This window comes from Suricata suricatta, chromosome 7 (genome assembly GCF_006229205.1).
Source record: "Suricata suricatta isolate VVHF042 chromosome 7, meerkat_22Aug2017_6uvM2_HiC, whole genome shotgun sequence".
NCBI lineage: Eukaryota > Metazoa > Chordata > Mammalia > Carnivora > Herpestidae > Suricata > Suricata suricatta.
This window is the reverse complement of record NC_043706.1, coordinates 33,726,293-33,751,570: the sequence shown is the minus strand read 5'-3', so window position 1 is coordinate 33,751,570 and position 25,278 is coordinate 33,726,293. Positions and strand designations below refer to the sequence as shown.

The window sequence follows — 25,278 nt, the reverse complement described above, 5'->3', positions numbered from 1 at the left end:
GCAGCCCAGGGGGGTCTGTGGCCTCATCCCACACCTCACGCCTAGACCCAGATCACTGGCTTGCCCCTGAGGACAGAGTCACCTTCCAACAGTTGCCCAGGTCAATGCTGACTCTACAATCTTTAGTCTCCAAACAAGGCGTCCTCGGGGCCTTTCCCTGACCCACCTTCTTAGCTCAGACCTTCTCCCCACCAGTGACTTGAGCAGCAACTTTCAAGTCACTTCAGAGTCTCTTCTGAGCCTCACCCTCAATGACTCTGAAATGGGCATCGTGTCACCAAGGACAGTTAACAGCGAATAGGCTTTCTTCATCCCCTTTCTGATCCTCCCCTCAAAGGCTGCATCAAATCCGGCTTACACATCGTTCATCCTCACTGTGATGCCAAGAAAGCAGAGGAAACCAGGGTCACAGGCATGTCCCCAAGGACCATGGCCTGAGAGGGTAAGGCACCCGACCAAGGCATCAAGCGGTAGGCAAAGAAGGATTTGGACACAATTCGCAGGAGGTGCCTTCCTCCCTGCTTGAGGGCTGAAGTGCTGGAGGCGTGGATGTGTGTAAGATGGGGGGCCCTGAGGCTGGGCTCTCAGTCCCCCCAGCCCGGCAGCCAGGGATAAGGAGAAAAGGGCCAAGGAGAGCTGTGTCACTCTGAGCTAAGAGGGGCCTTATTTCACAAAGAGCAGGTGCAGGCATCCATGTGGCACTGAGAAATGGGTTCCCCGATGGAAAAGGACCTAGCAAAGTGGTACTGCACAGCAGGGAAGAAGCCTGGCTGTATGGTGGAGCTCGGGGGAAGCCCATCAGGGAACCTGGCCAGGGCAAAGCCAGGAGCTGCGGGTGCTCGGCGTTGGCGAGTGTGTGGGGCAGCTGGACCCCCCACGCCGGTGTCGGGGAGCAGAGTATACAACAATGGAAAACCGGTAGCAACTCTTAAAGCTTAAAACATACACTCTGAGCTAGAGCTAAATGCTAACGCTGAACCCCGTGACCTCGCACTCCTGGGGATATTCTGAAGAGAAATGGGCACCATGTCTACAAAATGTCATTTACAAGAACACTCACAGCGGTGTTATTCGTGAGAGCCCCAAACTGGAAACAGCCCAATGCCAACCAGCAGGCGGGCAGACAAACACATTGCAGTGTATTTGTACAGTGGAATACTATTCAAAGCAAACCATAGCTACATGCAAAACAGTGATGGAGTTCAGAGACATCGTGCTGAATTAAAGAAGCCAGACTCATGGGGCGCCTGGGTGGCTTAGTCGGTTGAGCGTCTGCCTTTGACTCGGGTCATGATCTCATGGTGCGTGAGTTTGAGCCCCCTTGCTGCCATCAGAGCAGAGCCTGCTTCAGATCTTCCGTCCCCCTCTCTCCCTGCCTCTCCCCCCTTTGCACTCTCTCTCTCAAAAATAAACATTAAAGAGGTGCCTGGGTGGCTCAGTTGGTTAAGTAGCCAACTTCAGCTCAGGTCATGATCTCACAGTTCGTGGGTTTGAGTCCTGCATCAGGCTCTGTGCTGACAGCTCAGAGCCTGGAGCCTCCTTCAGATTCTGTGTCTCCCTCTCTCTCTGCCCCTCCCCTGCTCACACTCTGTGTCTCACTTTCTCAAAAATAAATAAACATCAAAAAATTTAAAAATAAACATTAAAAAAAAAGCCAGACTCAAAAGAGCACAGACTGTATGAGTCTAATAGATGAAGTTCAAGAACAAGCAACACTAATCTATGGCCACAGAAGTCTGGACAGTAGTTACCCGTTGGAGAAGGGGGATATTGACCGGAAAGGAATATGAGAAACTTTCTGGGGCACTGGAAGTGTCCTGGGCTTTAATCTGGGTAGTGGTCTCATAGATGGATTCACATGTAAACATTCACGGAGATTAAATTTAAGGTTTATATACCTTAATCACCATATGTAAATTTATATCTAAAACAACAATAAAATTCAAGGTCTAAAGTTCCACCGTTCCTGCCCACTGGCCTGACTATCCTCCGGTCTTGCTGTGGCTGCTGGTCTTGCCCTCAGAACAGTGTCGTGTGTGCCTTGGAGCGACCTTGTATGCCAGGTGCTGGAGGCTGTACCTGAGCACAGATGGGAACTTCTCAAACTAGAGAAGAAACTGTTGGCCATGGGGGTGGGCATCTCCTTATTCGCAGATATTTGAACACAGGGCAGAATTTGGTCTAGGACTTATTTCCATGGAAAGGCACACCCAAGAGCAAATTTCTTGGGACAAAGATCTATGACTCCCATTCAACGTCAACTGCGGAAGACTACCACAATGTTAGCAACACAAAAGGGGAAAAAACCAAAAACCAAAACAGGCAATAGTTGGCCTGAGCCAGTTCATGATACACAAACGAAGAAAAGGCAGGAGAGGAGATCTTGTTCTGATCATGCCAAGAATTTCTGCACGGATGTTAGGACCCACATCCTCTCAGGGAGGCCCATTTCTCAGCGTCCTAGTACGAGAAACTGAAATACATGCTCCACTTAGAAAAAAACCCCAACAACAAATAAGAGACTATAAGGAGTTACATTAAAGTGGTTGGAAATGGTTATTTCTGGGTCGTTCAAATAATCTTTCTTTCTCCTTTGCACTGAAAAAATTCCTGAACACATTTTATAATCTTCCCTTGCCAGCCTAGATAAAATCCCCTGGGGATCTTTCTAGACGGTGAAGCCAGGGGAGAAGAAGCCCTCCCCCAGGGCCCCGTGCATCCAGCGCCCTTGCCTATTGGGAGCCAACAGTGTTGCACTGCCAACACCGCCTCTTTGTCCCCCTAAGGAGCCTGTGCAAAGCTGGAAGGAAGAGCAAGGAATTCACACACGGCTGCCGAAGTAAGAGCAGTGAGACTGAAACCAGCCGCTTCCAACCAGCCTCACAGGTGCCAAGCAAAGGACACATTGTTCTGTGAAAGAACAACACAACCACCCTTCTGAAATTTGGGGACAATTAAATATTTCTATTCCGTGTACCCGGAATCTGGGCCCTCTCAAAAATATTAAAATTGTTGGAGCACCTGGGTGGGTCAGTCAGTTGAGCGTCTGACTTTGGCTCAGCTCACGATGTTTTGGTTCATGAGTTTGAGCCCCACATGGGGCTCGCTGTTGTCAGCCTGGTGGTGCAGAGCCCACTTCGGATCCTCTGTCCCCCTTCCTCCATCCCTCCCCTGCTTGTGCTCTCCCCAAAATAAATATTTAAAAAAAAGGAATATTAAAATGGTGGAAAACACACACACACACACACACACACACACACACACACACACATCTTTTCTTTCATCCCTAGTCCTCTCTGCTACTCTTGAAGGGAAAAGGCCAGCAGAAGGGCATCCCCAGGCACCTGGGGGGTGTGGGGTTGCCTTGAGACCCAGGGGTAGTCAAGGTCTCCACCCTCTACCTCCCTTCAGCTTCCCCCCCACAGCATGGCCGTCTGATTCCTCACCCCTCTCCTCTCAAGAGTAAAAGCGCACAGCCTAGTCAGGCTGGCAGAGTCCTTCTGGAAGGCAAATTCAAACTCAAGTGTTAATGACGATTAATACATTAACGGATGTGGCCAAGCTGACAGGGCTTGGCAAATGCTTTTAATTATATTTTAGAACTCGTTAGGAAAAAGGAATTTTGTATTCCTACTCAGTACCCCCACATGCTCCAGTATCATACTATTTTAGACTTGGGGTCCATGAATTTTAATCACAGCATTGGTCAGAGTCATTAAAAGGACACTTCTGCTCACCTTGAGGGCTCTGAATACAAGGGCTGGCGGAGAGTAGAAAGTGCTGGTTTCTGGCTTCTTTCTGGTCCAGCACTGCCTTTTCCTGCTCTGTGATGCCAAGTGCGTGTGACTTGCCTCTTTCTGTGAAATGAATGGGGGTGGGGGGTGAGCCTAGCCATCCCTAGGGCTTGACTTCTGCTGTGTGAGGCCCTCCCCAGGGTCCAGAATCCTCTGAAGGCGCTGTTTCCATCTTTTCTTCCCCAATCCCAGCCTCCAAATATAAGGGGCTTTCCTTAGGTCTGTCCTTTCCCTCCTTGGCCACTGTCCTAACTGCCCTGGTGGGCTCTGGTGCCCCACATTTCTGTCATCTGCTCCTACTTTCCTCTTGAACTCCAGGCCCAGTCCCAGCTGCTTGCGGGGGGGGTTTCTCAGATATGCTGTAGGCAACAGAAGGTCATCAAACTAGGCTCTCCTTCCTCCCCTTCCACGCCACTGCCGATGCCTCCCGCCATGTGGCAACCTTGTCTTACACTTCTGCTTTTGGACTCCGAAATCTCATTAGTTGCCAAGTTCTGGTCAAGTCCCTTCCCTGATCAAATCCTTCAACGGATGCCGCCACTTACCTGCCTTGCCCTGGCCTCAGGGTCAGCTCAGAAAGGCTCAGACAGGTCAAGTACCAGGCACGAGGTCACACAGCCAGTGAGTGACAGGGCTTTTAACCCCAACACACTGCCTCGCCACCTCAGTGGCTGCTGTCAGTCACTGGAGTGGAGCAGGTGCCCAACCTCCCTAAGCCCTGCCTCTGCCTGTGGTGCTTCATCTATTTACAGTGCTTTTCCTTTCCATCCTCACCTGCTAAAACCCCACCCCTCCCGTCATTTTCCCATTTAAGAATGGTTTATAGGGCGAGACTTTTCACTTCTTTCTAAATACTGCCTTTTAATTCAAAATATACATTTCTAAGAGGGAATTTTCAATCTCATTTTCTAAGGCTTTAATTAATTGCTTTAATTCTCCTGAAAGCTTTTGTTATTCCACCAAACATGATGTCTCTCCCCAGCTCCTCCCTTCTGGGGGAGTCACGTCTGCCTCATTCAGAGCTGCCCGTGATGTCTCATGAATCAGGTTGTGAGCATCCGTGGATCAGAGGCGTGGATCTTCACACCCCCAATGCGTAATTCAAAGACACTGGAAGTACTGTGTCAACGTCCTACCAAATTGAGCCCTTTTACACTCTAGTGACTTCAACGACAAGAATTTTGAAGGAGGCTGTGGAGGTGATCAGGGGACCCTAGTCCTTTAGTCACACTGCTGAGACGTAACTCACAGCCAAGCACCGGAGCCAGGCGGGAGCAGAGAGAGGACAGGGGAGGGGAAGGGGAGAAGCTACCCCAGGCCCAGCGACCAAGTATATGGTCCCTGGGAACTCTCTCTCTCTCTCTGCTCTTCAAGATGCCCCTCTCCGGAAATGCTGGAGCCACAGCCGGTGAGAGAGGGGAACTGGTGCCGAGCAGGCCAGCACCGCCCTGAAATGCTGTGGAGCCCCCAAGGAAACCCCGGGCCAGACCCTTGTCCCAGGATTCTGCCCCATTTCTGGGCCAGCTGTCCTTGGACAAGCCTGTTCATCGTGCTGGTCTGTTTTCTCACCTGCAAAATGAAGAGTAGGTATGCGCCAGGATCCCTTCCAGCTCTAAAAGGAGCGAGGCCCATGTTACATCTCTGTCCCAGGTGCCTGCCTGCAGAAGGGGGACAGCGACGCTAACAAAGGAGGCGTGGGCACCCTCGAGTCTCAAGTTCAGCACAAGGGGCTATTTCTCCAAGTGCACGAGGAACAGATGCTCCCAAAGGCACAGGGCCACGGGACGGCTGAGGCACGAGAAGGCAGGCAGGACCTTCTACAGAACCTGGAGGGTAGTGGTGCTGGGGAGAAAAAAACGTCAGAGCCCGTCTTCACACCCCTCCCAGGAGCCCAAAGAGGGGCAGAGCCCTTGCCAGCTGGTGGCCTGCCATGGCTAGACAACCCCACTCTTCATGGCTCCAGCCTTTGGAGGTGTGGGTAGACTGTGGGAATTCGGACTGTGCCCCCCATGGATGACAGCAAACACAGCACAGCCATTGCTGCCCATTAGAACATTTATTTCTCAGAGAGAAAATAAGTTTCAGACAGTCATATTATAGTAGGTAAAATTAACTTTTGTATTCTTTACAAGCATAGATTTTTCTCTGTTTATTACCTCTCTTATACCATCTGTTATAAACAATTCTAGAAAGCAAATAAAGTCACTTTCTACAATAAATAGAGCATCGTGTGCTTCACAGCAGACGCGACTGAGACACGTAGGCCCCATGCCACAGCAGGATCTGAGCCGCTTCCCGTTCTAAAAGAGCAGTTTTAAAAATGAGACTCAGAGAGAGAAAGAGTCAGGAGATTGAAAAAAAAAAAAAAGAGAGAGAGAGAGAGAGAGAGAGAGAGACTGGAAAGAGAAAGTGTTGAGGGGGGAAGAAAGAGACACAGAGGGAGCCCCGAGATCTTACAACACAGGTTGAGACAAAGGGTCACACAGAGTCCACAGCTGACCGACTACCTGGGGAGAGGGGGACGCATTGGCTCCTTTAAATAAACCACACTGTGTGCATTTAAAATACTCAGCCACACAATGGAGGACTCCAGGAATGGAAACTATAGGCCTGAATAATTTAGAACAGTATTTTACAATTATATACACCATGTCCTTCCCTAGCCATATGCTGTATTGTATTTTTATTATTGTACAAAATCCAAAACCCCATCCTTTATGTTATAGAGAGTTTGGTTGGTTCCCTTTTAAACTCTGGCTCGTGTCCCAAACGTATAAGAAGTTGTGGTGGTTGGTTGGTTGTATTTTTAAAAAGTCGAGTGTGTAAAAATGGCAGTGATCTCCCCAGTGACTTTGTTTTGTCCAAAACTCCCCTATGAAAAATTTAAAACAATTAAAAAGAACTTCAGGTTAAAAATCAACATGGCAATCAGTGGCCTGCAACCTGGCCCTGCGGCTTTGGTGCTTAAGAGGTGAAAAGAAACATCCAGAGAACAGACTCAAAGCCTCTGAAAGTTGTGTTGGTTTGTCAGTCAGCATTCCCCATTTCACAGTTTTTTTCCTTCCATTTCTGAGAAGGTGAAGGTGGGGAGGGGGTTGAAAGGAGCAGAGGGAAGGGGACAGAGGGTGTGAAATAAAAGCGTGGTGTCCCCTGTCGTTTGGGAGCGGGAGCAGCAGAGGCTGGGCAGGGCAGAGCGCAGGCCCCCCGTCGTGGGGGTGGAGAGGAAGGCCCACAGAGACAGGACTGCAGGGGTGAGGAGCGGACCCAGCTGAAGAGCACAGCTTCACTCAACACCCCTCCACATCCAAGTGGACAGACGGACACTTGCACCACCAGCCTGGTCTGACGGGAGCCCACCAAGCCTTAGCCCGCCTCTCAGCAAGCAGGGAGGGGGCAAGCTTTCACAGCCTGGCCTCAGCCGGGTGTCCGCAGCAGATGGGGAAAGGGGTGCGTGCTGGTGGAGGGGTCACCCAAGTGGTAGGCTGGCCTCTGTCCTGGGCCCTGAGGAGCCAGGCAGAGGGACCCACCTAGCATAGCAGCTGGCCTCAAAGGGAATGAGACATAAAAAGAAAAAGACCAGTTTGGTGATGGTTTCCGTTTGGCACAAAAGGAAAGGGACACGGGAGAAGAGCGACAGCACTGGTGCAGAAGATGGGACAGGGAAGAGGTGAGAATGGGTGATGGAGGGGAGAGAGGGTGAGCTCCGTGAGCTTCCCCTCGGGACCCTCGTGTATCCACAGCACCTCTGGGGTCAATGTCAGAGCCTCGCTTGCCCTGAGGTGTAGTTAGCTGGGAGTGGGGAGGGGCAGGCCAGGCACACCTTTGAGAAAGAGCCTAGGGCCTCTTGCCTTCTGGGCTCAGGTACATCTCCGTGGCTGCCCAAGCCTCACAGCTATTTCTACTTCTAACTGGTTCTTCAGTGGACTAGCCCCCGAGCGAGCTCAGGTAGGAGTTTTTGGCACACAGCAGGTCCACCAGTGGAACCACACAGTTGGTCAAAACTGGGGCCTTGCCCATGGGGAGGACACGGCCCAGTCCCTGGCCTGCCATGGAAGGGGGAAGCTGCCGGCCAGATGACTGGCTGGGGCAGGAAGGGGCCTCTATGCCGCGCCAGACAGGCAGGGCAGGCAGACACAGGCCAGGCCCTGCCCCTACAGGTAGCTGGAGGTGACAAAGGAGTGGGGCCCCCGGACCCGGCTCAAGTGGATCATTGCACGGTCGTAGGCCACTTGCACCGACTTTCGGATGCTGGTCTTGCGGCCTTCCAGCATCTTGAGCTTGTCCACGGTGTCTTCCACACCCAGGGGCAGCACTTTGTCCCTCGGAAGCCACTGCCTAAAACACAAGCACAGTAAGAAGCCCGGGCTGTGGTGGTGGCATGAGGGGGCTCCTCTGGGCCCATGTGCCCAGGACAAACAAAGCCAGTGGGAGGGGCCGGAGCAGGAAGAGACAGACTGGGACACCCCAGGCAGGAGGCCACCAAGGGACCTTTTTTGCAGCCAGGCCCTTCCTTGAGCCCCAGGGCGCTCACTCTGCTTCAGAGGGCATTAGGACCCAGGCCCATGCTCACCTTGCACTGGGGCATCAGGGAGCTATAGCTAGGCAGTGGGGCTGATGCCAGGAACCCATGATTCCTGGTGGGGCCTGCACCATGTGTACTGCTCTAAAGATGGCCAGGCGAACCTAACAGGTGCCTAAACGCTAGCCTTTGGAGCCAGATCTTGGCCTGTATACCATGCCTGGCAATGGGGTCTTTGCTTTCTGAGCTTCAGCTTCCTCATCTGCAAAATGGATTGGGAGGGGGCTGATGAAGATTTAATGAGGATTAAATAAGATTATGTATGTAAATTAATTTGCATCAGGGCACAGAGTAAACAATAAATGATAGCTATTGTGTTTACTGATTAGTCCTACCTCCTCAGTCTATAAAAGTAGAAGTGAAAGAACCTTCCTGCTGCTAAGAGAAACCCTAAAGGGCAAGCGAGCCCTTTGCGGTGGACCCTACAGGGGTCCCCAGACCACCCTCCACCCCCCCCACCCGAGGACTGAGACGTGCACTCCCACAGCCACTGGGGGTGCTGGCTGCTGACTGGCTCTCAGCTGAGTCCTGTTCAGGAATCACCTCTGCCAAGGGAGCTCCCTGGCCCAAGGCGACCCCTCCCAGGGGCAGCCAGCATGCCGTTACTAGTGGACATGGGAACACACGGCCACGCACAGCCCCAATTCCGGACACCACTGACAGGCCTCCCAGCGAGTGTTCAACATGTTCCTCAGCCCAGCACTGCCCCCTTCATCCCCGCAGCTCTACCAGTAAGCCTCCTGACAGAAATCTCCATCTCAGCTTCCCAGGGAATCTGATCAGCGACACTCCTCAGTTACTATTAACGTGGCTGGGGCAGGCCAGATGCCGGTAATGCCTCACCATACCTGGCTGGAGGTGGGTTAACCGAGCCCGCAGGCCCTCTGTGCACCGCGTGTCAGCCCCTCAGCCCTCACCCTGGCGCAACCTGCCGGCGGCAGTGCCCACTCACCAGGTGCGCTTGTTGTCAAAGAAGAGGACAAGGAAGAGCTTCTCTCCAGCCTCGGCCTGTTTCTGCTCTCCCAGCTTCAGCACATCCAGAGGGGGGACAGGGATGGGAACACCATTGTGCAGGAGGCCCTCCCGGGGCATCTTGGGATCGATGATCTGGAGGCAGGAAAGAAGATGGCACTCAGCTGGGGGTGGATGCGGTGAGCAGGGCACGCTGCCCCTGGACTACCTGCCCAACCACCCCCCACCAAGTTACACAGGGCCTTGGCCAGGTCCACAACCGAGTGATGAAGGGGGCTGATCTCTTCTGTGACCCTCAGGACCCCAAAATGGGAAATTCGACTGTTTCCCCAGTTCACTGGCTGAATCCTCCAGCCCTGCTCCATCAGTTCTTCCAACAAGGGAGCTTGCGCCATGAACCCCTGGGGCCCAAGCGGACAGAGAAGAAATGTGAATCCAGTACAGGAGAGATCAGAACTGAGGGGGTATCTGTGATGTCCAGGCCAGACTGGCAAATTCCTCCTTCCTAACATTTCTTACAGGAAGGGAATGGAGGCCAGGAAACCATTTTTTCCTATCACTTTTCCTTAAAAATCTTTGCAATTCACTTCAAAGGCTTGTGGGCTTTTTTAGACATTATGGCTATAAAGGAGGTTCTGCAGCAGCAACAGGGTCCATCCCTTTGGTTCTACCTAACAGAGCCCCTGGCCTGGTTACCCACTACCTTCCTGACTGATTATAATCTTCCTGCTGTGTGGACTAGGCACATTTGTGGGCACTTCCATGTAAGATCAGAAAGAAGCCATTAAGACTGAACTTGAAGGGTTGCTGGAGAGGGGGAAATGAATGATGTGGCTAAAAGACCCACCAGAGGAATTAACGCTCAAGGCTGCAAGCTCCACAGGGCAGGGGCTCAGCAAAAGGCCTGGTGGCATCAACACAACAGTGCTCTCTAGCTCTATGAAGCACTGACAGAGTGACCGAAGCTCCTAGTTATTCACACATCATCCATCATCTTATTTCGCCTTCTTGCCCAGGCTGAGAAGTCTGCTGGCAGGCAGCAGCTGACAGAGGAACGCTCCAAGCACAGGAGGATGTAGCTGGCTGTGGCCCTGGTGGCTTGAGCCTCTGCTACCTACTGCCCTACACAGCCCTCATTTCCAAAGCTGTGAGCTGATAATCTCTGTGGGTTGAGGCCAAAGAGACTTGGAAACTTACTGAGGAAGCAGCTTTCTCCAGAGATGGAACAATCTTCATTTCTATACTATGTCCCAGGGGGCTGTTCTCATAATAAACTGTTCTTGCTGTTTACCTTTGGATGTCTGCCAGCTTCCCTACTTCCCTCCCAAGATAAGCAGCTGAAAGCAGGTGCTCTGGTTAAGAGTTTTAAGGAAGAACCATCCTACCCTGCCCCCAGCTGTGTAATTTGGTCAAAACTCTATCTCCCAGCCTGCATGTCCCCCCTGAGATTGAAGCTAAGGGTCCCAATGAGAACCACCATACAAGCCCTCCGGAGCTTCCTCGATTGTTGAACAAGATAAGCGTGGCCACTCTGGTATGTTTCCTCCTGACAGCCATGCCGGCTGCTGCTTTGGAACACAGGGCGGATTCTGAAAAACGTCCTCCCACCCAGGGCAGAAGCAAGGTAGGCAAGTTGCCATTTAAGGAGAGCTCTCCTCCCTTTCTGAAGAAGACAGAAGCAACTATGTCTCAAAATAATAAATAATGGACCATTCACTCAAACGTTATGTGGATGTAAAACAACGTGGCTTGTGAAACACTTTAACACGTAAGGCATGTGTATAAATACTATTGTTACAGCTGTAATACATAAATAAATAAAGAAATGATACAAAACACTTGCAGCTGACTTGCTAGTATGATGGGATTTGCTGCTTTTCTCTATTTTTTCCAGAACTTCTATAATACAGATACATTATTTTATGAGAAAAAAATTTTTTTAAACAAGAGCCGAAATAAAAATTTTTTAAACTGTATATTCATTAAGGACACAAGTCATACTGAACACAGGAAAACAATTGGGAGAGCATACACCAAAATAAAAACACAGCTTGCACTCAGGTGGTGGCTGAATTTAATCATGAAAGAAAATGTAAAATTTATGTAATCATGAAAAGAAGATAATTAAAAAGAAAAAAAGACTACTTTTAGACTTTTTTTTTTTGCACTATGAGACTTAAAAACACAAAACCAAACCTGTACAGCTTTAATCACTTCCTCAACAGCTATGCTGGGCTCTCACGGACAACAGGGCACACGGCCTTGTGAAGGCAGGCCCAAGGCCCAACCTCCTCAGCTGCCGGGTCACAGCGTGGATCCCCCCACCTGCCACTGCTGGAGAGGGAGTGAGGTAGGCAACACGGTTCCAAGATGCCCCCGCAAGTGGTATAACATCTTACAGTAGCTTCCTCACCAGTCCAAAAGGGTCAGAATTCCTGCCCTCCTGACTCTAAGAGGCTGCTATGAGACTTGAAAGACCATGGATGTGAAAGAGCTAGGAGAAGCCCAGAACTCCTGTGTGCACACAAGAGGTTGGCAGGGTGGTTCACAACCCTGGCTGCAGATGACCTGGGAAGCTTTTTAAAACACATTCCTACCTCAGCCTACTTTGGTAGTTCTGAGATGGGGCCTTGGTTATCTGTATTGTTTAAAAACTCCCCCTCTTCATGGTTCTGGCATGCCCCAAAGGTTTAGCATCACTAGCTTCCAGTGCCAGATGGACACTACCTCCCCAATACAGAGCTCTAACAATAACAATCAAGGTGGTAAAAACAGAATTTTTAGCTACTGCCAGTGGGAGTATAAACTGGAACTAACTTTCTAAAGGGTGACTTGGCAATTGTATCAGAATTTTGCAGAGACCTTGCCCCAAGAAGGCCCACCTAAGAATTCACTGTATAGAAATCATCAAGATGTGCACAGAGTAAAGCTACAGTGATGTTTATTGCCAGCTATTAATCATAGTGAAAAATTCAAAACAATCTAAATAAATGATCAAGTAGGGGATGGTTAAAGTAAGGTACATGCATACAATTGAGGACAATGCGGTCATTAAAGTAATGTTGATGAAGAATGTTTAATGGCACAAGACATGCATGTTCGTGGTATGCTGTTACGTGAAAGGGAGGTTACATAGAGTATGGGCTCGTACTTCTGCATTAAAGAAAAGAAAAGAGTGGAGATATACACCAAGAGGTAATCTCTGAATAGATGAAACTATGGGTGATTTTGAACTTAGTGGCTCAGAACACAGGCTTTGACATCACACACTTTGAGCCTTGGGCTCAAATTCCAACTCTGCCATTTAATAGCTAGATGACCACAGGCAACAGACAGATCTTCATTTTTCTTCCCCACAAAATGAGAAAAACCATATCTTCCTCAGTATTTCAAGAATTTAGCATGACAAATGTTTAATAAAACACTCAGGCATTATAAGCAGCTTTAAAAAGTCTCTACAATGAGCATACTACTTTTATGCAGAAGCAAATGAATAAATGCTGCTAAATCCCTATGAGCCCTACTCTCTGTCTTCACACTTTTACCCTATTTTAAGTGTTCCAAGCTGGGGACCTTGATGGCCTGACCCACCCAGGCTGGGCTAAACCCTCCCTCCCCTCTGCAGCTAAAAGCACCCTGATTCCCACCACTCTGCTGGCTTGATCCAATCAGATAAGCTCCTGAGGCAAGCCGGGCCAGAAGAGCCCGGGGGGGGGGGGGGAGGAGGGTGGTGTCTGGGGGCACACTCACCAAGGCGGGGTAGGAGGGATAGCCTCGGCACTTGGCCCACACCAGCTCCAGGGGCTCCAGGTCTCCGCGGTCTTCAAAGGGCATCAGGAGGCTTCTGCCTGGGGGTTGGGGAGGGGAGGAGACAGCACCCAAAGGGGACTTGGAATGGTGCCCAGGAGGCCTGCCTGTGGCCTCCATTTGACTGGGGCAACCCAAAAATGAGTCAGCAGCATCCCCTCCACCCTTGCCCTTCCCTGCCCTTTCCTTAGCTCTTAGGGTTCTTAGTTCTTAGGTCAGGGGTCAGCAGACTTATTCTGTAAAGGGCCAAACAGTAAATATTTTAGTTTTGCAGTCCACATGGTCTCTGTTGCAACCACTCAACTCAACTGTTGCAGCATGAAAGCGGCCACAGATACTCTATAGAGGAATAAGTATGGCTGTGTCCCCGTAAAATTTTATTTTTAGATACTGAAATTTGAATTTCATGTAATTTTCATGTGTTACGAAATATCATTATTTTGATTTTCTTTTCAATCATTTGAAATGTAGAAATGACTCTTAGCTTGCAAGCCCTGCAAAAACAGGCTAATATGTTAGTTTGCTGACCCCTGGACTAGAACACTAGAATGGGGTTCCCTGGAAGACTAGGACTGCTTTTATCAGCAGGATCCCAGGAAGGACAAGAACCCAGCTTGGCAAAGCCACAAACTGCTCTCTGGGCCTAAGTGGTGGGCCTCATGTCAGAGGCTTCACGGAAACAGATGCCTGGGACAGACATCCCAGTGAAAACACTTGCTAAATGAGTTCTCTGATGGCCACCCAGGCCACCTGGGTGCATGGCACTCAGCAGAGCCAAGTAGGTCTGCAGGCCTATCACGAGCCTGGTGACACTGGGTGTCCTGCCTGGAGCAGGCACCACATCTCTCCAGCTTACTTTGTTCTGCCCCCAGTGCACTAGCACATGTGGATGGGTGCACTTCACAAATGCTTCTGAGCAGAAAGAGCAACCTCCCTTCTCCTCCCCACACCTATAAACGGGGAGCCTGAGGTGACCACATTCAACTAGGGAAAAGGGTCCAAATCCTGCATAGTGGAAACTGTGTTCCTAAGGAAATATTACTACTCTCATTTATTTAAAAAACCAAAAAAAACCCCAAACTACTACTAACAATAAGGTATTATTTTTTTACCCATAGAGTCAATAGCAATAACAACCAAAGGATAAAATCCAATACTGAAGAGGCAGGCTATGGGGAAACTGGTGCAATCATACAGCTGACATATAGTTGAAGAAATTGCAGACCAGTCTAATCCTTAAGAATATAATTTGGTGGAATGTCTCAAGAGCCATTAAAAAAAAAAAAGTACGAATCATGTGCTTCAGTAAATCCCTTCCCTGGGAATTATTCTCAGAAAAGTAACTTTAAAAACACATAAAAGAATTTTGAAAATATGCATTTACAACATTAAGTATAATACTAAAAGTTGGAAATCACCAAATGTCTAACAATAAAAAGGTTATGTAAATTATAGTGCATCGACTGGAAGATACCTTGCTCCAATAATATGAGTTAAATAAAGATTGTGTCAACATGAAAAAAGTATGAGATAACATTGAAAAATGCAGAAAACGAAAAAGCGTGTGTTCTGGATTAACATTTTGTTAAAAACGTGCCTGAAATAAACAGAAGACAACACAGAGAAATGAAGACAACTGTGTTAAGGTGATGATGGAACAGAAGAAGGTTGAAATTTTTAAGTTTCCCTTGGCATCATTTTACAAGTATGTGGTTTTTAAAAATAAGAATAAAATGTCACTACCAGAATCCCAATGTTATGTGCCAATCCACTGGCAGTTCTGCCCTAGAAGCGGGACAAATTCATGTAGATGGGAGCTCTGCTTTCTGGGCGCCGACAGTCAGACAGTAATGAAACACGCAGGCATGCATTCATCAACACACATGTGAGAAAGAAACTGATGCTAAGGGAAAATAAAGCAGTTGGGGAAAGGAAAGCGGGGAAAGAAGCCCTGACGCCTGTGTGTTAGATGGGAGCTTCGAAGACAGGGCACCCAGGGTGCACAGCACCCACAGGAGGGCTGCAGAGATGCACTGGGAGAACAGCCCACCCTGTACCCACTCCTCCTGTGCACCAACCAGCCCTCTCCTTTGGCCCTGCCTTGTCCTGTTCTTGAATCCCTTAGTCTGAAGAGACAAGACCGTGTACTTCCCTGTTTGGATCGGCTGGAGTAGAACGTCTCATGAGGACAGGGCTGAAAGCACTGGATCACGTGAAATTATACAGCAATGCGTGAGATTCAGTGACAGAGGCTATCGCTGATTACTCCAGTGAGGGCAGACTGGCAAGACCCATGGAAATGACAAATACACGCTTCAAGTTTGGCAACTCTGCTTCTCTACAGAAGTGTACGCTCCCCAGGGCTACAAAATGATCTAGGTACAAGGTCACTCACTGCAACACTAATTATAACAAATACGTGAAAACAGTCTAAATATTTGTCTGTTATGGGCTGGCACTCCTAGATAATGGCACATTAGGCAGCCAATAAAAAGCACAGAAGAATCTCCAGGATATATTATTAATTGAAAAAAGGCATGGTTTAGAGGAACACGTGTATATTAGACTTCTCTACTTACGCTCTTAAATATACACACAAGTTCTGACTTACATGTATATAAACTACAACTGGAGAGACACAAAAGAAACTGCTAATAGTGGTTGTTCTAAGGAGGGGACCCCTGGCTTTTCACTATGTACCCTTTTGTGCCTTTTTGAGTTTTGTTATCATGGGCATATATTACTATTCAAATTTAAGATGAACCTAAATAAAGAGTATGAATGACCTGCGAGGGAGGGCCATCTCCCTCCCCAGTGCCTAAGAGTCTGGTGGAGTTAAGGGTCTGGCTGCAGCCCACAGAGCTGGATCTTTGGAAGGCCTAGGCCCCCCAGATTCACCTGTACACCACTCCTCACCTGAGCTGCTGTAGTCAGAATCTCCATTTACACCTTCCAGGAAGGGTACACGAGATAGGGCTGGCTTCCCACGGCTGCGTTTGGGGGGCGTCAGACCACTGCACATAGAGCAAGAAGGCAGAGCGGGTGAAATGAGCCATCTCAATGACTAACATAGCCACTCCTGCTCTCCCATCTCTGAGATGAGCGGAGCTGCCAAAACCCTTCAGCAAGAATGGCTTCTCACCTTCCCCTAACAATTCACACTAACCCACCCAGGACACCCTTCTGACCACCAAGTTCCCATGAGGCTTTGAGGGCCCCTTTCATGCATGTGGAGGGGCTCTAGAAAGAGATGCCTGCCTCCCTGCCCAGGGGCTTTGGCCTTCACCCAGATGAAAGGCCCCTTCAGGCACTTGTCACTCCTGCCAGGGTCTAAGCAGCCGAGCCGTGAGGAGGCCCCATCCCACATCTGTCCAGAATTCTTTACCCTCTGGTTTACATCGCTTCTTTAGAAACCAACTTATTTTTGAGGTACAAAAATTCACCTCTTTCCCAAATTATCTATAAAGAACACATCTTACTCCTTAATTAGAGAAGATACTTTTTAATTTAAAAAAATCCACTTCTCACTTCCACTTCGTGTGTGAAGTTTTTCTTAGAGATGGATTTTTTTTTAACAAACAAGCAGACCAAGTTTTTTTCCATGTGATTGCTGCAAAGAGGTAAAAAAAAAAAATGTATATATAGGTATATTTGACAAAGGCTGGAAGGTAATAAAGCAACAATGAGGATGGGAATGCCAGGGTAATGGTGTAACTGGAACCCACCCAAGCAGCTGTAGTTTTAAACAGCTCCCGAAGCAATTCTAATGCACAGCCGTAGTTGGGAGCCTCTGGGCAAGAATGAAGTGGCTAAAACTTTTTCCCATCCAAACTTTAAAAAATATCACCGTGATATAATTTTTTCCATGGGGGAAAATGCTTAAAAGATGGGGCAACAATCTGCAGAAGAGTAGAATGCTTAAGAAACCCCTGGTGAAACGAGAGGAGGCTGGCGGTAGGACTGGCTGGAGAGGAGGCTCCTCCTGTTCTCCTGAACCATAACTGACTTCATCCGAGTCTTATTCAGAAGACCCTGCACAACCAGAACACCACGAACCAGAATCCTTCAGGAACTGGCAGGTTGCGAGTGGTTTTTTTTTCCTGCTAGTCAAAGTTAGGACCTGTTTGGGGGAGGGGGGAATTAACACCCACTTTACATTTAGGATCCTATAAAAATCTTTCACTGGGCTTTAGAGACTCTGAGGCCTCTCAAAGTTCATCATCCTGGAGCTGGAGAGACATCTTCAAATATTAAAAAAAAGAGGGCACAGCAAAGTGGTTACAAGAGAAACTCTGGAGCCAGACTACCTGGGTTCAGAACCTGGCTTGCTTATTTTATTTACTTGTTTGTTTGTTTGTTATTTATGTTAATGTTTATTTATTTTGAGAGAGACACATGCACACAGTGCAAGCAGGGAAGGGGAAGAGAGAGAGGGAGAGAGAGAATCTCAAGTATGCTCTGTGCTGTCAGTGCAGAGCCCAATGTGGGGCTTGATCTCATGAAATGTGAGATCATGACCTGAGATCAAAGTCAGATGCCTAACCTGCTGAGCCACCCCTGGAACCTTTCTTTTCTTTCATGAGTTTCATGATGTTGAACAAGTAACCTACACTCTATGAGGCTGCTGTGCGATTTAATAAATTAATACACAGAAAACATTCAGTACAACATATACCAACTGCTCAATACATGGCAGATGGTAGTTAAGTAACAAATATTATATGAAAGGCAATAAATTTTAATGCCTCAACTTAAATATTATAAACTACTTATGTTGTACTAGCAAATGATGAACTCTGAGATGGAAGAGCTTAGTAAATATAAGATGCAACACCAAAACTAGGTCCATGCACTCCTGTTTCATAGAAAACACATAAGTGACTCGATATGGCCTGTATTTCAGTCTTCTTTCCATGTCACACAGTCCTAAGCAGAAAACCCAATCTATAATTATTGTTTACTGGTTTAACACTCATCTCCCCCTTCTAGAAGATAAGCTCCATGAGAACACATACCTTATCAGTACTTAGAACAATACCTGGCCGGAAGTAGGTGCTCCATTAATAACTAAAAGAGTGACCCATAGAAAGAGGGAGCAGTTCCAATTTCCTCAGACAGTCATCAGGAAAGATAAACCCAGGGACAGGAGGGGAGAGAGATGGGACGAGTGACCACAGGTTCCTTCAAGGCTCTGATTCTGGGAGTAAAGGATTCCAGGCTAATTAGTAAGTAAAATCTTCCTTTATGTACTTACTACCACAGTGGTGGGGTGGGGGGTGGGGACAGAAAGAAAACAAAAACAAAAACAAAAACAAAAATCCTGCAGTTGCAGTCCTGAATCTCCTGTTTTAAACCCTGAAATTCCACTGAGATCCACTGAGTTAAAAAGGAAATGCCTTCCAAGGGCATTGTTTCCACACTGAGGACTCCAGACAAATGGGCGGCACAGAGTTCTGCAGAAAGGCAAACACACAGCCGGACCAGCAGGCTGACCAGAGCCTAGCCTGGCTTCCTTCTTGTGCTCCACGGCTGGGAAGCCTGCCCTTCGTGGCATGAAAAGCCCAACACACCTTCCACCTTTACTCAAGGGCTAGGAGGGGGCAGTTTGATGACCCCACTCCTTCCCCACCCCAATGAACTGGGTTTCCAGGCACCAGTCCTTTGAAGGGAGTTAGGAATCCCTACCTAGGACCAGGGTGAAACCATTTTGTAGGACTGCAAAAGCTCTGCCTCCTCTATGCCTAGTAACTGTGTTTTTTCCCCATTCATTTCTCCCCCTCTATCTCTAGAGACCGTGAAGAAAGAAAGCTAGCGCAATTCTGAGGGGAGGAAAATCTCAAAGGAACCATGGAAAGCTAGGCTATGCCACAGCAAAGGGCCTCCCATACCCACCACCCCAGGAGCCCAGGAGCCAGAGGAGAGCGAGTACCTGACAGAACATAGGTTCAACCTGCCTCGGAAACACTTCAAACACAGATAAGATCTTTTGGTGCTGCCCTGGGACCTTTCTTCCTCTGCTCTGAACCGAGGATCCATTCAGTAGCCAGGAACTAGCCTTCAGGACTTGTTTCTCCTTTGTGGCACTGAGGGTCTGGTCTCCCATTTCCAAGAGTCCCATGCTCCCTGGTGTCTTGCAGAGCCCACTTAACACAGAGTAGGGATTCAATAAACTCTTAGACTTGAAGACACTTGAAAATTTTGGTCTCAGAAATCCTCCCTTCTGGTAAAAGAACAGGAAAAGAAACCCATCCTTTCACAGCTCAAGGATGGTAGAAGAGTTAGGGACTTTGAATAAAAAGCCATTCTGAACTTCCTATTTCTTACTCGCACACCACAGCTCTACAGGGGCTTTTGGTATGATGCCTCAAAAGGCAAAGAGCAAAACCATGTCTGTATTGGGTTATCAGAGTGGTCCAGGGCGGGTGGGTGGGGCAGTGTCTCAAATGTTAACTTCTCAGGGCAATAGAGATTTGGCTGTCCCTGCCCTCTGGAGCCAAATTGAGCTCCACAAACCCTATAAAGCATCAGTGCCACCCCTCCCCTCCTAGTCAGATCAGGCCTGGGAGTCAAGCGTCAAACCTTTCCTAGGAGCTGCCAGAATTACAGAGCAGAGACCTCAGGAAACAGAGGGGTGTGGGGAAGAAAACCCTTAGATAAGCAGGAGGAGGTTCCATCTGTGGCTGAAGGGAGAATGAAGGGAGAGGCGGCGGAGCAGCCAACAAAGCTTTGGGAACAACTGTTCTTACCTGCAAGCTTCAAATGCCAGTCCACCACTGAGACCCAAACTACATTCTGAGTCAGACCCGCTTTCGGTGTGTTTTCCAAATCCGTTGGTCACGCCTGCCAAGGACACATAGTGTAAGCCTGAGTGCAGAAACCCCCCGTCCCCTGACACATGCTGCAGTGTGAGGCGGCCGCCTTGGGAGGGCCCAGTGAGGAGGGGTGGAGAGCATGGCTGCTGCTTCCTGCGCGGGGAATGGGTGTCTCGGGTGGTGGAAAGAACCTGAAGAAGGTTTGGGGGAAGTGTTGGCTAGGGCAATGAGCAGACACTGCATTTCCCTTCTCCTCCTTCTGCTTTAACTTGAAGGAAAACATGGCACACGGCTCACACTAGTTACGGTTATTTGGCTACAAAATGAAATACCAAGACTTCCCCACTCTGGCTGGCTCGCAAGTCCCTAATGCTGCTTCTAATTTCAAGCCTCAATTATCAGGGAGTCTCCTCTGCCTCTCGGGGAGCCCACCCGCCTCGCCTCTTCAGATAAACACTCACACACCCTATCCATCACACAGCTGGCAATGGGGAGCTTCATTCTTTTGGGATGGTGTCAGGGGAGGCTGGGGCAGAAGGCCTGTGTCAGCCACACCTTGAGATCCCCAGCAGAGCTAGTCAGAGCTGGGGGGACTTCCACAGATCTAATGCAGAGCAGACCTTCCTGGGATGGGAAATCAGAATCCCCTGGGTTCTAAACTAGGCTCTGAAATACAGGTCCTTTTTCCTCTTTAAGCACTGCTTCTGCTTTTGTGAAGGTAAAACCTCCTTGTTTATAGAAGACAGTACTGAGTATGAATGAGAGACGTGTTTACAGAAGGCGGCCCTACGGGAGCAAATGAAGACTGGTCATCCCAGGGACATGAGGCTCCTCAGCTGCAGAGGCTTCAGCTCTCCTATCATCTGGTTCCTAACCAGAGGCCTACAAGCCTGGCAGCTGGGCCAAGAGCTCTAAGTCGCTGATATCTTGGCCAAAAAACTGTGAGGCAACTTACACCTGTAAGAGCAGGTGCCTGAACCAAGACATCTGGACTCTAACTTGGCTCTGCGTCTAACGTTGTGGCTTCTGCTTAAATCACGCAGCCAGCTGTGCCTCAGCTGCCAAAGATCAATACCGGTTTTTGTGAGACTCCACTAAGGTCGTACAGAAATATTCCCCGGTGCCAGCCCACTGCGATGGTGGGGGATGAATGGAGTCTAGCAGGTCCCCAAGCAGTGGGCCCTCTTCATGCTGGATGAGCCTGGCATCCAGGCCTACTTCCCATTAGGGGGAACACCGTTCTCAGTGTTTGGCAACTCCTGATACGGTGCAGGCAATGACAACAGTAGCTGCTACCACTGACTGCTGTATGCCAAGTACTTTCTACAGACTATTTCCAATTCTTGGAGCCCCGCAAGGTATGTATCACTAGCCCTGGATTAGAAATAAGGAACAAGCTTGAAAGGTTAATTAATCTACCCCAAGATACACAGGTGGTAAGAAGATGGGACATGAATCCAGGTCTACCTAACTCCAAGCCCCAGACTTGATTCTACACACTAATCTACTCCCCTAATATGGGGAAGCTTGGGCCAGATAGGAAGGGGAGGTATCACTGGAAACAAAGTGTTAGGAAGGAAAAGAGAAAAGTATATGCTGGCCAAATGCCCAAAATCACCACATAAAAAGACAACAGGGGGACATGAAGAGCAAAAGCCAAGAGTTGGCCCCTTCCCACTAAGCAAGCTCACCTCCCATATGCCACTAAGACTAAACCACACTGTCTGGAAAAGAAGCCCTGCATATGCAGGCCCACCTCACCCATCCAGCCTTGGCTCCCAATGTTTCAAGAAGCCCCTCTCCAAACTGTCCCTCACAGGAACCTTGTCCTTGCTTCCACATACTCAGGCCAGAGCCTTTGCAGGTCCCCCTCCTCATGGAACCTTCCTGACTCCTCTAGCTCCTAGTTGCCGAACACCTAGAGCAGTGCTGTCACCTACCACTTAATCACATACTGTCTGGCACTGAACCATCTCTGCACCTCCGCTCCCTACTAGGCTCTGAACTCTTCCAGAGCTGCAACTCAGTCTGAGTTGTGTGACCCGTGGCCAGCTTGTGCTGATGTAGTAAGGACCCCTTAGAATGGGCGCCCCTATCGCCTACCTCTGGAACCTCATCTCTAACCACACCCTGGCTAACTCTGCTGCAGCCGCACTGGTTTCCCCACTGCTGCCCAGGCATGCGGGCATGTTTCCACCTCCAGGGCCTGTGCACCTGCTAGCCTGTCTTTTTGAAGTGTTCTGCCCGAGAACCCCAAACAGCTCACCCCTTCAACTCCTTCATATCTTTACTCAGATGTCTCCTCCCCAAACCTCCCCTGGCTGCCTTCTCTGATAACACCCCAGTATTCCCTATTCCCCTTCCCTGCTAGATTTTTCTCCATAACTTCTAATACAAGATACAATTCATTCATTTTTAGCCTTTCTCCCCTACAAGGGAGATTTTTGTCTTTTGCTCATGGATTTCCCCCCCAGTGCCTAAATATCTGATGAATAAATGAACTAAAGTCAAGGCAGGAACCACTTTATCACATATACAGCTTTGCATTCCCATCAGGGCCAAAGAAAGCCCCAGACACAATCTGGCCCTCTCAAATTACTTTCTCAAAGCCTCTTCTCCAGGCCACTACTCGTGTGCCAGACCCAATTATGGGCCCTCAATACTTCTACTGGGACCACAGGGACCATTAGGCAGGCAGCCAACTAGAGGAGGTGCTGGCTGGCAAGGCAAAGCAGGAAAGCAGATGAGAAGTAGAGAAGTCACAGGCGTGGTCACCTGTCTCCTCCTCCTGCCGGGGCGACCTCTCCCCTTCACTCTCACTACAGCTCCTGCTCCTTGGCCTCTTCCGGGAGTGTCGTTCATCCTCGATGCTGGCCGGAGAGGCAGGAGAGCCCACTGCACCATGGTCCTCACCATTCTCTGTGGCCCTATCTGGGCTCCTCTGTAGCTTAACCCCATTCTTGGCCTTCTTGAAGAGGACAGATGTGCGGCGGCCCACGCCACTGAGTGGGGCACCAGCAGGGGTCTCAGGGGCCATGAGAGACACTCTGTTGATGCCATTGTCACTGAGCAGGCGTTGCAGGGGCTCACTTCCTATCTGAAGAGGTGATTTTTCCAACAGCTCATCTTCTTCCACCTTTCTGGGCTTTAGGAATCGGCTTGGAGGCTTGCTATCATTAATGGGTTTCAGAGTAGGGGGGTCCGGAGGGGAGTCTTGCTCAGACAGGGAAGGTGCTGGCCCAGTGGGCTCGAGGGTTGGTGGGGGAGGCAGTATGGAGTCATCTGTTAGAGAAAAAGAGAACCTGCTTGAACATTTTAGAAAAGGTCTGCCCCTACAAGCCAGATACTGACATTGATAAGCAAGAGCCAAAGGCATTGGTTCTTGACACATATCCCAGGTCTCCCATCTATGGCAAAGAGAACGTAGAATTAAGTTTCGTCTACATTAGTAATCCTAAACCCTATGTATTAGAATCATCTAGGAGGTTTCTTAAAAATTCCAGTGTCAAGATCCTATCCCAGACCAACTGAAACTAAATCTCTAATGATGGAGTATTTTTTTAAAAAGCTTTACCAAGTAAATCTGATGAAGTGAGAATTATAAAACCTTACTCCACACCTGACAAAGCCAAAAGCCACCTGGCTTAATCAATAATCAGTGAAATCTCAGCTGCACGGATTAGAGGTGCACAGCTCTCATTAGACTGAAGTGGTCTCCCTTCTGTCAATGTGTTTTGTTTCCTATCACCCAAGTAAAGCAAGCAGGACAAGCCGAAAGAGTAAGTTTATAAATCTGAAAAGATGAGAGCAAATAAGTTAAATCAGTGGTTCCCAAACATGTCCGTTCACTTACTACCTTGAAACTTTTAAAAATTAGAATTTCTAAGCCAAGAGCCCAGAGTTCCTTACTCTGAATCCCTGGATGTGAGGCCTGGGGATTTTGTTTCGAAAGGCTCTGGGAGAACCTGTTGCAGCCAGTCAGTGGGCAGGACTCTGTACTGTCACAGCCCAGGAGTGGGATACAAGTGGCATGCTGACTGCCACACAGGAATCAGGAAGAGTCACTGCCACTGCCAAATGTGACCTCCCAGCCACGTCCTTATTCTCAGTCAACCTAAAATAAAATGGGCTGTTCCTTGCAATTTGGCCCCTGGCGAGAACCATACTCTGGAGATAACTCTGAACCCTTCTAGACTGTGTGGATGACAGACCTTCCCCAAGCTGTGGCCTCAGCTCTGAGGATCTGCATAAGGGAGACAATTCTGTCTCCAATGAAGTGGGGAGGATGGAAAGCAGCTCAGTTTTAAGGCTGGGTCTCTGAGAATCACTTCCCCAGAGGTCTTTTGCAATATGACCTTTCTGCTCAGGATGGGCCTGTAGACTGGGCCAGCTGGGGTCAAAGCCATGAGGTAGTTCAAGAAGACTGACCATCTTTAGGTTCTTTCTTCCTTTTCTGTCCTCCCACACCACAACCTAATCTGCTCTAAAAAAGCCCATCTACAGGATAGTAGGTGAGCTAATAATTAACTAGTACATGCAATATGGCCATTATCAGGTACAAAATACTTTAATGCTTCTTTATGCGTTAGTAAAGAGCTGCTGGGCTCCAGCCTCTAAAATTTCCCTAACTATCCATAATCTGACAACTAAATATCCCCATCAGTGGTCTCCAGAGCCAACACCAATACAACAGCCAACATCCACTCTGATGAATTTTAGTCTCTACTGATTATTAAATATTTTGAATATCATCTCTGCATATACATGGAAGCATGACCCCTTCAAGTGTTTTTACTTGCCCACAAGGGTCCGACCTAAACTCAGGGAAGGATGCTTGCACCATGGGATTTTAGCTTAGCCCTTTCTCCCTTAGTTTGGCCTCCAACACCCCGACTGCCCTACACCGTCTCACCTCTGTCCCCATCATCTTCCGGCTCCTCCTGTGGGGCCTGCTCCAGCACAGCCGCATCCCCTTGGGGGCCAGCTGGCAGCTCCCCATGGGACACAGTCTTGTTCAGTGATGATGGCTGTGGTGGTGGTGGCTGAGCCAGCTTCTGCCGAAGGGCATTGATCTCCCTGCGCAACAGGCGGACGCGACGGGTCCGGGCCCCACTGGACCTCATGGCGCTCACCAGGTCCAATTTCTCCAGCAGCTCCTTCAGCTGCACCTCTGGGGACAAATGGGCCCGGTTCTCTGGGATGAGGATGTTGTCCACTGCCAGGAAGAAGGGAGGACAGAGGGGCTGAAGGATCTGCCCAGCCCAAGGCAAGGGGAAGGGGCCAAATCCTTTGGATGCAAAAGATTCTCCTGGAA

At 49.0% G+C, this 25,278-nt stretch overlaps 1 protein-coding gene across 4 annotated transcripts in view; it reads right to left on the bottom strand.

Moving 5' to 3' along the window:
* Positions 1–5,827: 5,827 nt before the first annotated feature.
* Positions 5,828–25,278, bottom strand: part of BRPF3 (bromodomain and PHD finger containing 3) — a 32,611-nt gene continuing 13,160 nt past the window's right edge. For 2 of the 4 annotated variants that reach the window (XM_029943917.1, XM_029943918.1), the window contains exons 7-13: positions 24,877–25,179; positions 22,740–23,246; positions 19,899–19,992; positions 16,069–16,166; positions 13,096–13,193; positions 9,326–9,480; positions 5,828–8,129 (exon numbers count right to left, since the gene is read on the bottom strand). In XM_029943917.1, coding sequence (XP_029799777.1) covers positions 7,946–8,129; positions 9,326–9,480; positions 13,096–13,193; positions 16,069–16,166; positions 19,899–19,992; positions 22,740–23,246; positions 24,877–25,179 — 1,439 coding nt within the window. In that variant the 3' untranslated portion in view covers positions 5,828–7,945. Of the gene's footprint in view, positions 8,130–9,325; positions 9,481–13,095; positions 13,194–16,068; positions 16,167–19,898; positions 19,993–22,739; positions 23,247–24,876; positions 25,180–25,278 lie in introns of those variants that run through there. The other 2 variants (XM_029943919.1, XR_003910556.1) reach the window with 2 other exon arrangements.